The sequence below is a fragment of the Opisthorchis viverrini genome (assembly GCF_000715545.1).
Source record: "Opisthorchis viverrini unplaced genomic scaffold opera_v5_99, whole genome shotgun sequence".
NCBI classification, from domain to species: Eukaryota; Metazoa; Platyhelminthes; class Trematoda; order Opisthorchiida; family Opisthorchiidae; genus Opisthorchis; species Opisthorchis viverrini.
This window is the reverse complement of record NW_008751754.1, coordinates 121,756-134,821: the sequence shown is the minus strand read 5'-3', so window position 1 is coordinate 134,821 and position 13,066 is coordinate 121,756. Positions and strand designations below refer to the sequence as shown.

The following is a 13,066-nucleotide window of genomic DNA, read 5'->3' as shown; positions in this document are numbered from 1 at the left end:
AGCTGTCGTACTATTTACTTGCCTGCCTTAATGAGCTGCTGAGTAAACCGGAGGCTGGTTGACATACAGTTTAACTAAGTGCAAACTTTACACCCCTATATCGATGCCAATGAAAAGAGCAATGGGAACGGCTTTTGCTTCTCGGACCACGTTGTACCGCGACTGATTATCGGGCCGTTTAATAAGGAATGTAACGTCATTGTGGATAATCGGTTCATTAGCCTTAGCCTGGCTCGAAAATTACGACAGAAAGAAAGGAATATCGAATATAGCAACAGCTATCCAATTGATAATGGACTTGTTTTACCGGAACAATAGACCGTACCGTCTCCGCCTTATTGCTATGCTTTTATGAGGTCTGCTTTCAATGGTTCAAGGCAGTTTTTTTTAGCTGAGCAGACCCAACGGGCTTTTGAAACTAGTCACAACATTTCACAGTTAATAACTGTCCTACTGTGATAAGTTCGTCTGATTCAGACACTCCGTATAGGATATGGTCTAGTCACGAATGTTTTCGTACCTAGCGAATTTTTCTACCAAGAGCCCACAACTTAGTTTTGATAGCACATGTGGAGTGACAATTACACCAGCTGTCGCTATGCTTATGATGTTTTCCCCACGTTCTAAAAAATCATTTTGTGTTTGTGTGGCCATGTTCGAGCCCGGGTCTTCTTCAAATGCTTGGAGATTTGGACACCATCCGTTCAAATTCTTCATGCGTTCTCAATGTTCGGATACTTTGCTGCATTCATGATCTATGCTCAGCCCCGTTAAGCTGACGCGGTGGAAACAGTCGGTGTACTTTTTCCTCCAAAGTTAGGCTCTTATAAGAGAAAATGGGCAGCCCAATTCGTCCCAGTCGCCTTATCAGACCGGGAGGATGTAGTGAGCCGGCTGCGCTGCCCATGCGACTGCTGTATGGGCCATCTATTGCTGCCCTAGCATCGTTCGCCGATATATGAGCGATACAGACATTGTGCGGAGGATATGCTTTTGCTATGTTGAGCCCACTGGTTCTGAGCTTGAATGGCCTAGAAAGACTTTGAAAAAAGGTACTGTGATATCGCCCTTCGTTCCGGTCTCACTGAGGCGCTTTGAGACATGCACCAGTCGCTAGGGCTGTGTCGGGTAGATCAGATGACGGGCACTCCGATCGTATGTGTAGGGGTATACCGCACGTTGCTAACCTGACTACGGAGCCGTAACACGTGTGGACAGTTCGGTGTAAAGCTGGATGCACGCGTATGCTCAAGACCTTTGTGTAGGGCCTGAATTGAGTCGCCTTTTCTGTCATTTCATTGCGAAAATTTCTGTATCGCTGTTGTCGCACTTCCACCAATTAACCTTCTCTAGTAGAATTCCGATAGCGAACAGGGGACTTGTTTCAAGACGTCAGGAGGTTACGGTGAGTTAGACAGTCGAGCCTAAAAAGGCACGTGTCTTAGATTGAAATTCAACTAGAAATGAACTTCGGCTTGCTACGGCTGATATCAGGACACGTGGGTTTTTCGCCTTGATAAGGTAGCACAGGGTTTTCGATGAAGTGGAGCAAATTGACCGACCAGATACATGTACAAGTTCCCATTGGAAGCTATTTTCATGTACCTGCCAGTGTTGGCCTGCCCATGAGCACTTTCACTCCAAAGATGCACTGACCAATTTGGCCGTGATCAGTTGTCCTATGGACGCCAAATGTTACTCAGATCTCAGATCTTCTGGTGAACAAAATCAGGATCAGTGATAGGTGTATGCTTTCAGTCACTAAAGGGAAATCAGCTGGACGTACCTAATGCAACCTTGGTCCATACGGACCACTCCAATCTATAAAAATATATACAATCGACTGTGTTCTATATACTACTCAAAGTAACAAGCTAAGTAACTCACCTTTTCAATTTTTAGCGAATTTATATTATCAAAGCATTTTTTCATATGTGGCATCACCGCATCCGGATTTCTACCCTGTCCCAAAATTTCCAGTAAATCTTCGTTGGCCAGAAAGTAGAATCTTGGGAATATTTGGCGTTTGGTCTCCAGATACATATCCAAAGACTGTTGAATCTCTTCTAAACTGTTGACCAGCCTGTTCAAATTGTCCAGAAGACCTGGAATTGCGGTGGAAGAGGATGAGTTCACTTCAGTTAGTTCAACTCTAGGGTTCCTTACTCGATTAGGTCGGATACAGTGTATTGATTGCAGTCCCAATTCAGACTGCGATCTTCAGGTGCCCGTAAGAGATAGCTGAAAGCTTGTTGTCCAGTTACCATGTGATCTGATTAACAACAAATCCGCGTACTGGACTTACCTGGCTTTGTTGTGCAGGCCCGGGTGTTTCTTGTTTCATACAGGAAGGCTGTGATTGACTGCCAGTCCATATTAACTGCATCGAACGCGCTGGATTCTTTAGGCAACTGTTTACGAATATCCTCACCGAGGAAAATGGTTTCCAAATACAAGTATTGACGTTGAACGGACAAGAGTTGTTCCAGAGTTTCCATAATGAGTGACAGTAACCTTTCCCAACGGTCCACCAAAACCTCGAACGGCCGAACGAAACGCGAAGCTTTCATTGTGGATAGTTGAACCTAAACGGAAGATGTAAGACCTTGTTTATAATACGTAATGAGTGCATGTTCAACCTGGGGGCACCATCAAAAGTCTGAAGTTAGTGCAAATATTGGAAAACTCTGAAGTTTGCATGTTCATTGTGCGCCAGCTGCGTTTAAACGCAGCATATCACACCAGCGCTCACCTGATTGTCCTCCAGTGCTTGAAACACCTCTTCAGTCGATCGCAGTTTGTATGTGTTCTTCTCCTTGTACGGAACCATATCCAATTCGTTATTCTGCCACAACCTTTCCATATTGTCCAGTGTATGTTCGATCGCCAATTCTTTGGACGCTGCACCCGAGATTTCATGGATAATTTCGGCATGTTGTTCGAATCCCAATTGGACAATGCGTTCCAATGTGAAGTCGGCTGAATTCTCATCAAACTGCTTGTTCATCTCTAGCTTCAACTGTACCCAGTGTCTTGATCGCATAGCCGGATTTCGTAAATCCATGATTAGAGGCATGGTTCGCCGGAATTGATCGACCCGTATGCGGCTACTCTCGATGACTTCCCAGTTCCTATCCTGTAATGGGCGATTATCGAATAGAAACAAAACGCGTGCTTAGAAGTAAAATGTATCAGGTTTTACCGTAGCACTGATATTTTGCTACCGAAATCAGCCCAGACTTTCGCCAATAGAACAGAGACGAAAGGCACTAAATGATCTCAGCGCTACTGATGTTCCATGGTTCTTGTATGCTTATTGCGCATTGAACTTTCAAAACTCAAACAATAATAGCTACCAGCCATGCTCTAAAGAATCAGTTTGGAATAGCATATGAAAATCACTGACACCTCTATCGCCATCATGAACCCTAAAGTATATGCTATGGGGAAGGGTTCAAACATTGGTAGGTGCTAAGTCACAGTGCGTTCGCCTAGGTGATATTTGCTGTGAGCATGCGACAAACGGTCTTTAAACAAGATCTAAGTATTTTGGTTTCCAAAAGAGAAGTTTCAAAGAGAGAAAATGTCTAAGAAGAGCAGAAGTAACAATTTCACTATGCTATGATCATCCGGAAGAGAGTTTGTTGGATTTTTGAAAGTAGATCATACTTGGAAACGCCAGGAACTAAAAATCGCTGACAAGATACATGGTACTGATTTACCTTCAAGTCCCGAGACAGTTTCACAAACTTGCGGAACACAGTGTTGGCCAGATTTTCCATTTCCGTCGTCTGCAGCTCACAGAATCGCCCATATTTCCAGATTTCCCAGTTTTTCTCCCACTCGTAATTCATTGTCCAAATCACGTCCAAATATTCCAAATCCTGTATTGCATACAGATAACAATCAGGTGAAACCTAATCTACTTGCACAAACACTCTGTGAAGTAGCACACACCAAATCTGAATCGAACTCACCTTTTCAATCACAGCAATTTCCTTACAGGGTGGCTGTTCAATTTTGAATAAATTCAGTCCATGTCTTAGTTCAAGCTCACGTGCTTTCAACTTATCCAAACGCTCTCGGAAACCTGCCACAGCGTCAAGTGCTGTTTGTGGAGCGAGGTCCGCAGAATATGGGCCGGTTGACTGCAGTTCTGCAAGCAGGTTGGCCACCGCACGCTTGAATTCTTCCGAATCTCCTAGCAAGCCCGTCTTAAACTTCTCCTTGCACTTCTTGATCATCTGCAATGGAAAAAAATGAATACATAGCTCAGGAATTACACGCATTTTTCTACCGTTTCGCAGACGTGTGGTTTCAAGTTACACTATTCGCCAAAAATTCACCCACTTCCGTCATTTTCAGAATTGTTGAACAATTCCCTGTTCAGGTCACCTGGGTTTCGTCGTAAAAGCAGACCGCGAAATCCACTGACAGAACGGAAGTTGAAGAGGGCCGCATATACCCAGATAACGAGTAACAAGAATAAGAAATGGCCTCTAAATCTCAAGTTGAATGTCAGACATGCCCAGTGGAAGTTTCTGTGTGACGTGAGCAGGTCACGTAAGTGACTGGAATACGCATGCAACACAGAGTCCATTCATCGGATTTGATCTGGGAAAGAAGGCAATTTCAGTGATACGAATAGTCTAGATGACACGGCTTACCATTCCTACTTAATTAAAATGGAATTTGTGGTAGCCGGAGTCACAGTGGTAGATATTCTGTTTCAGAATACGATAAACATCACGTAGTTATACCAGATGGGTAAACGATGCTTGATCCATGCGCCAAAACACCTAGCCGTCACCAATCCCCGTCTTTCGGTGAGGAGCAAATCGAGTAAAAAGTGGGATTTCAACGTGGTACCGGATGGATCACGGACGGGAATAATGTCTGTGGGAAAACTTGGAAGTGAAAAGTCTACACAGTTCTATAGGAGGACCATAAGAATACTACAGTTATTCGTTGGATAACAAAAGACATAGCATACCGTCACGCTGTAGTGACTTTTACCGTTTGGGTCAGCATTAATGGCGTTTCGCATTGGCTCAGGGCGAAGTTGTATATATCAGGAGTTCTGAGTATTTAATCAAAAGTGCTAATAAATTCAGTGAACGTTCTTTTGAGCATATAAGTGTTGAAAAGGTGGAGATGGGAGCCTATCTCTATCGCATATCTCTATTGAGGTTGCTATTTGTGTGGCAACCCACGTGTGGTGCCCGTAAAACGCCTATTCCTGCTATCCCCATCAAACTAATGTGGCGTGAAAGACGGCCAAAAAGTACACTCATTGAATCCATGTGGTCTAGCAACATCCACTCTGTTTTCGTTCAAGATGGAAACCCGTGGCAATTTTCACGGCATAGATTCTACTGTACCTTAGTAGTGACTACTAGACATGGGTTCTCCGGTGATGACCGCTTAGTAATGAAGCAGGCCTGTGTTGTAAAACATGGAAAGTCGTACTGATCAACTACTCAAGCAACGGTACAACTTGATCTTTTATATTGAAGAGATATCTAAACACTCCAGATAGTTCAATGACTACATCTGGCTTCGAGCCTTAGATGTTTCTTGGGGTATATTTGTCTTCCCTTGGGTATCAAAATCCCAGCTTGTCTCTTTTAGCCATTTACCTACTCATCAGTTTAGCGACCGACCTACGACCCATAATACTATTTTCAAATACGGAAATTCATGACAGATGGCTCGCTTTGAAGAGATCTCAGTCAGATGAACCTATCTTGCAAGCGAGGCCATCTTTTTTGATCAACCGGAGTTTATTTCAACGGTCATGTTTTCTAAGTAAGATTTATGGCCTCTCTAAAGAGGAGAAACTTGACGTTAGTTTCTTTACTCCCCACATCATATCATCTTCTGCGTCCGATCTCATTCCAACTGTTGACACAGATGGATCTCTGACTGGTTGGGCCGAACATTTCAGCAGCACGTAGGGACCGTAAACTACACCGTGTGTCTGAATGGTTTAGAGGTGAGTACAAATTGACAAACAAGCTGGTTGGCCCTGCCTTTCAACGGAGCATTCGTTTTGTAAGTGAAGCTCATCTATGTTGAAAAACCTGGAAGCAGTGCATATCAGTTTCATCCTTATCTTGAATCACCAGCAATGTGCATCTGATGGAAGTGTAGAGAGTTTCGAACCCGCGACCTCCTGGCTAGTAGTTTGAACACTTGAGCGTTTGGTCACGAGCAGCCGATCAGCGGAGTAATTAACTTGCACTTAGAGTGCAACTGATCCTTTGTTGATCACTCCAGTATACTATTGGTTATGCTACTGATTGAGTACATGTAGCACCCGCGTTCACCTGACGGCGCCCGTGAGCAAATCACGAAAGCTGAGATGGTGTTTTGGTTATGCAAGCGGGATCGTGCAGAACGCGTTCATATCCAGTAAGTGACACTCTACGCCAGACTCATAAATGAAACCACCCCCATAAAGCAGATATCATCGTCTGTAGGCGCGGGAGGAAACACTGCACTCGATGTGAGACGAAATTCTTGATAGTCCTATTGACATTGGATTAACTCAAAGTTGGATTCCAACCTCTGCTAAGAATTCTCAGACGTATCCCTCATGTTGAGAAAGAGGACAGTGCTCCCTTGTTTATCTACAGACGATGCCTCTTAGTTTGAGGAGGTGATTTTGTTAAGGCGGTTAGTGACACTACATTGGTTGTCAGCATAACTTAACTGCCAGATATATTCTTCATGTTCACATCACTCAATTGAACAGTAATCTTCCTTTCCTGCAGCAGTCATTCCGCTATGTCCACACCAAAGTGGGGAAGCACTGGACTCGAATTTCGCTCCTATTAGAGCTAATCAGCAGTGCATATCCAACGGCCGTGCCGGGGTTCGAACTCCGCACATCTCACATGCGAAGCAAGCGTGTTACCTCTACTCCACCAGCGCACGTTGGACGCATCTCAGTTTCCATGTTTGACAATGCGAACGTGTCCACTGTTGAGCCATGTGTTTGGTGTGCCTGATTATAGGGTAATCGCTAGGGGTCGTGGGTTCATTTGTGTCCCATAAGAGGTGATTCTTTCTAGGTTTTCTTTAACCTTTCATTAATTTGCAACGAGAAAGCTGAAAGTCAGTTTATTCTTATTTCGTTTTGGTATCTTGTATGACTTTGCATCCGAATTTCCTATTGGCCTTCCATCTGCCTGGGGAAGGCTGAGTTGGATTTGGTTGTATTCAACTTTACTGCCAAACACAAACAGCGATCACCGGATGTATCTGCCCAGGTTGTGTTCACAATTTGCGATTCAGACCAACTGCTTAACTTTCATCTGACACGATCAGTCGCCACAGCAACAACCACAAGGGTTGACACCCTGAAAGTGTAGATCCTCATCACTGAATCGGATGAAAATGACCGCAGCCAGTCAACCGAAACTTCATGTGTTATTCTTTTAGGACAACTTAGATCGAGCGATATTCCTTCGATATTCCTTCGCCAAACTCGAATATATATCTTGGACATACTAAAAATCGACAAAATGTAACACAGTCTTAGAATAAATTACAGTTGTAAAAGTTCAACTCGTGGTTGGTTAGAACAAACATGGAATGGGAGAAACTAGTCGTCTTTCGATACAAAGTTCGGTCCGGCCTCTGCCGTTGCGTTAGCCTCAGTCTACACAACGTTTGTCATTTTTCCTGAAACATCAAAGTGATGGGAGAAACTAGCCAGTCACACGAGTCGTCTTTTGATACAAAGTTCGGTCCGGCCTCTGCAGTTGCGTTAGGCTCATTCTACACAACGTTTGTCATTTTTCCTGAAACATCAAAGTTGATCGCTAAAATGGGCTACAGCCCAACTGACAGTCAACTCCGAAGCTGTGCTTGATTGGGTTGTTCAACTCAGGCTGCCGGAACTGGTTGCGGCTCGAAAGGAATGTCCCCTCCCTTCCAGTGGAACGGTGGTGAGTAACAGTCTGCCCGCCCGTCCTGGCTTAGTGTGTAGCCATCAGCCAATCGGCTGGCGAGCTTGGCTTCGCCGATTTACTGTCTGCCTGCACCGTTGCACCGTCGAATCCGAGCGACGGCAGGTTGAGCTCTTGTCTGTCGCACGCCCACGTGTCGGAGGGGAGAGCAGTATTGACACCCCTTACATGCGCCATGCACAAGTGTGCACGCCTGAGGAGACCCGATGTGCGGTCGGATGACCAGAAAGCGCTAACAGCTCAGAAATTCCAGAGATGACCAAAGTGCGACGTTTGAGGTGCAACTTTTTTTGCCGTTATTCGGACGACCAGTCCTTTTACCTCAAACGTTCGGCAATTTTACGCGGTAGTCTGAGGCTGACGTTACAATGAGTGCGATGTCTATACTCAATCGGTGCTCTATGTCCACGAGAAGTGCTAGGACCGAATTCTCAATTGTCTGCGTGTCTTGTAGCAATCCAAGATGTGATGGGTTTTGGGACTCGCTTAGGCAACTTCTTTGCAGTTCTGTCAATGTAGCGTGCTCCACAGGAGCGAACCAACTGGTACACAGATAAGGTGGCCAAACAAGAAAATTTGCTTCCCATCAGGCTGTTGGTAGTTATACCCGGTGAAAAGCAAAGAACATGCGTCCGAATCATCCATTGAGTCTCTGACTGAGCAGCTCACTAGCTACCTTTAAGGGGTAGTTACAGGTAGTGTGACTTGTGTGACACATCTCCGTTAAGTGGCCCCTTTGTATTCCGCTTCAAGTTTCTTATATAGCTAGCATGAATTCGACGACTGGCCAACCTCCTGTTATGTAAAGTTTGCCCGCCACATTCCACCTTATGTGCGTGACCAGTCGGAGTAGGAATTAAGAGCTGTGCGCACCCGGCAAGTAAAAGGATTTGTGATACATTAGTGAATATCCTCCCACAGCCCCGTTTTCATTTCACATTAATGCGCTACATTTGAGTCATCCTGTAGCAAAACCATGAAGGCTGCTTTTAGTTCATCGTAAAACGTGCGGAGGAATTAGCACGGTGTCCACAGCACTGTCTCGTCGTGTCAAGAGGATGATACGTATGATCACTGCATTACTTTCACCATATAGGAATTGATTGTCCAACTTGAAGTAAAAGCAATAGTTTGCCGTTCCCCTACGAGGACACTTTTCTCAGGTTGCAATGGTCGTATTGGGCTTGACTTTCTTCTGTTAGTTCCATTGCTCAAACTTGGCTAGTATGGAATGTAAACTCTGGGTTTAATATATCATCTCGGACATCGGAGAGAATTGAACGGTTCACTTCATCTGATCAGTAATGAAGTACTAGAAAGATATAACACCTCAGCTTACTTGTTCAGCCGCTAGAAGCGTGTTCTGAAATTGAATCCAGTCATTAGCCAGATTAGCACGTCTAGCCGCCACTGAATCGGTGTAAGTCACTTCGCATTTATCCAGTATAGCAAATTGCTCTTCCAAAGGACCAAATTTGGCTTGAATGTCGTGTTGCTCAGTCAAGATACGTTCCAACAGCTGAATCGATTCACTCAACTCGTCCAAATTTTGTGGAGGTTTCGATATCCTGAAAATTGGAGCACATAAGTTTTACTCTCGACAATTCGGCTAATATAATGCAGTACGGAGAAGACTGGGCTATGTGGTGACAGTAGACAAACACTCCGTTATCCACTAACCGCCAAAATGCCACTCACCTCTCGGAACTAGTTTCAATATAAGTGTAAATGCCATTGAGTGAATCCGTCGTCATATCCAACAGCAGATTGGTCAGGCGCTGTTGCCAGTCGCGACAATGGGCAGCAATGGCGTTTTTCAGTAGACTGAAGTCCAGTTGAAGGAAGCGAGTGGTTACCATTGTTTCGGCATCTTGCACCTTGTTTGTCACCTCAGTATACCTGAATTGCGAAGGATGTAATGACCAGATCAATCAAACGAACCATTCTGCCATAAGCTGGGATGGATGACTTTGACTTCTTAGACAACTGTCCAGTACGATCCTGTGATTCTAACTTGTTTCGTAAACAACTCCATTTTCCTATGATTTGTGCGACCTCACAAACTCCTATGTAGGATGAGCTGAAGATTGAATAAACCTAACACCAAAAGTACCTCTTCCTGGAGATACCTTTACATGAGTGAGCTGAATATTAGTGAACGGTCAGTTTAATTATCCAAATAGTAGTTGACCCCACAGCTCCAACTTCCAATAGTTAACCATCTAAGTCTGGTTAGCGTGAACGTAGAACTACCAACCAGTAGATCCCGTCACGGATTTCCTCTGAACCCGCCTGCCTGGTCCATCTAGGGACGAAAAGCCTCGTGTGGCTGGGCTTCTTTGAATCTGATCTTATCTTTGCTAGCGTTTATGTTGACAGAATGAGACGAAATGAGTCTACTGGTGTCATGTGACACATAGGAGGTATGAGAAATGAGATACTGCGAGGTAATCCGCCCTTCCCACGAATTCGGGCATGGAGACCTAAGCAGCACGGCAGGTTTTTGATCGGTGAAACGTGGTTGCTGACCGTGCAGATCGTCAACGCTTTACTAAAAAACTCAGCTACAGGATATGTCGCTTTTCAGCTAGAGGCAAAAAAACCCCACTGACTTGACACTATCTAACCGACTACACGCCGCGAGCCTCAAGACAAAAAAACATGTTAATCTTTATATGTTTGTGATTGATTCTTTTTACAAACGTTGGGCTCACCAATTCAGTCATTAGATCAAAGTACCTCGGTTGGATATTCGAGCGGTCAGACTTACTTTATATAAATACCCAGTGGCTCCCTAGTCAGCACAGGATGTCGAAGAGAACAGCGTTTTTTCTAAGAGTTGTAAAACGGTTGATACTGATAAAGAACTTTCCCCATGAGAAAAGGTTGCAGCTAAATCTATTGGTTATCCTCTGTGCTTTCCTGAAAATTGCTGTTTTATATCGATGGAAGTAATGATTAGCTTAACAGCGTCTGTTATGAGGAACTCACTTCTATGTCCCATATGGTGGATCAGCAACAGGTCATGTCACTTACCTAGCAATGTCGGCATCTATAGAAGACACGTGGGGGTTGAGTTGTCGGTACCGCTGAATGAAGTCATCTTTTGGCAACTCCCAGATTTCTCTAAATTGATCCCAATAACTCAAAGGTTCTTGCACAGCTGAGCTGATTTCTTGCATGCCGCGCTTGATACTAGCCTGTATTTTATTGATTTCCTCATCGTTCGCGATGGCGTCACAGATTGGCTGAACCGAAAGGAAGTAGGGGGAGTTCGCGTGTACTTGGTATAAATAGTACTGGAGGTTTACTCGGAATCCGATAACACTGCCTGTTTCAGCCTATTTAGGACTAATTGAGCAGATCTCTGACTTGAATGGCGGTTTGTTCGAAACTTCATTTCTGAGCTTATATGTGTGCTGAAATCGCTCGATGGAGTTCGGTATAATCGGTGTCACACTGGTGTTCTACATTGTAAGCAGTACACAGACTGCGTTGAGAGACCACTTCGAGCCTCCAGTTTCTAAGACTTGATCATTCATAAAAACTGAAAAGCGAGAGTTTACTTTAACTTTGCCAAAGCTGATTGCATCCCAATAATGCACTGTCTGAGGAATCTTGGGACTAATACACCACTCATAAGGTTGCTGTAAACGCCCTGAGAGCACACGACAGGTTTCACCCTTCACAGGGCTCATCAGGTCGGAGCGATTCCCGAGTTCCTCTCAATCTTACGTTCTACTTGAACTTGGATGGATCTTGACAGATACACTCATTTGCATTTCAGTTAAGTTTTGATGGGAGGGACTCACCTGGAACCTAACTGAACCTATCGTTTATGGTAACTGCTGGCCTGGCTAAAGAATGTGATCCGGAAATCAAGATGACTCAAAAGATGGCTGCACTTGCGTCAGGTGAGTGACCTTGTTGCACTTGTGTGCTCGGTCACATTCAAAAGTAGTCTATTTCGGTGGTGGAGCCGAATAACAATAGTTATGAACTCTACCATAAAATGGATCAAATGGTATGTAATATTTCACCACGAGGTTGTAGTGACTGATGAAGGCTACGCACACGATGGGAACACACTAGTCCTCTCGAGCAAAGAACTCCCCTGGGGAGCGACCTAGCTGGTCACATTTAAGGGGTTGTTTTTCTCGGAGAAAATCAACTTTTATCAACCAGAAAAGTGAATATTAATATACGTATCTAAAATTTTGATGACGATAGTCCAACGAAGCACTGGTGCTGGTGAGGCAATACCCAATACCTCCTTTCATTAGGAACATAGGGATCACAAAAATCCCCAACAAGATTACCATTCATAATCACTATTGCTGGACTTTTCTCCCACGATGAAAGACAATTTCACAGGGATGGGTGAATAGTAGTTCTACACGAATAGTCTGAGATTCGACTACGATAACAGTACCATAAGTATATAGTCTCAAACTCGTAACTGTTGGTGCAAAACGTGTATAGACAAACTACCTATGGTTCTTTACCTATTGACCAATCACTAACGATGCTCCCGAATGTCTCGCCGACGCACAACTGTCTACTGGTACCAAAGCAGAATTGGAATACCAAAGCCTAGATGGAGTGCGCAGAATACTGACACTGATGGATTCACGTCTGCTTTGGGATCTGCTTGAGATCAGACCATTTCACGGAGCACGAATGAGCATTTCTCCTAACTTCATGAAAATATACTACGATATCTCGAATATCGTGCCAACTGAAACATGAGGCGGTCTGTGTGCAGCACATTCAGTTTATAGAATATCATAAACGAGAGGTTCAGCTGGGTCTCTCGTGAAAACCAAATTGATTTGCAAATGAGTGTATTTCTCGAAAGCAGTCCAATGCGGTTTCAAGTAGAACATAAGGTTGACGGAAAGTCGGGGACTGCGCCTACCTGATGTGCCCCAAGAAGGGCGAAACCGGTCCGGAATGTCGAAGAGTTTTCAGTAACCTTGTGAGTAGTTTCCTTCATGAAAATTAACATAAGCAAGTTTCGCCCCAGAATAGTTTGAAAAATAATGGACAGATTTTTTACACCTGAAAACAACGCATGTGTGCTTCCAGGG

General features: G+C 44.3%; 1 protein-coding gene across 1 annotated transcript in view; it reads right to left on the bottom strand.

Moving 5' to 3' along the window:
- The window catches only part of T265_13739 (hypothetical protein), a gene marked incomplete at both ends in the record, with an annotated part of 106,726 nt that overhangs the window by 61,834 nt on the left and 31,826 nt on the right, over nt 1-13,066 (bottom strand). The window contains 8 exons of the mRNA XM_009170273.1: nt 1,888-2,105; nt 2,306-2,585; nt 2,729-3,136; nt 3,723-3,884; nt 3,978-4,244; nt 9,316-9,544; nt 9,675-9,875; nt 11,013-11,224. Of these exons, the coding sequence (XP_009168537.1) occupies nt 1,888-2,105; nt 2,306-2,585; nt 2,729-3,136; nt 3,723-3,884; nt 3,978-4,244; nt 9,316-9,544; nt 9,675-9,875; nt 11,013-11,224 (1,977 nt within the window). The remainder of the gene's footprint in view (nt 1-1,887; nt 2,106-2,305; nt 2,586-2,728; nt 3,137-3,722; nt 3,885-3,977; nt 4,245-9,315; nt 9,545-9,674; nt 9,876-11,012; nt 11,225-13,066) is intronic.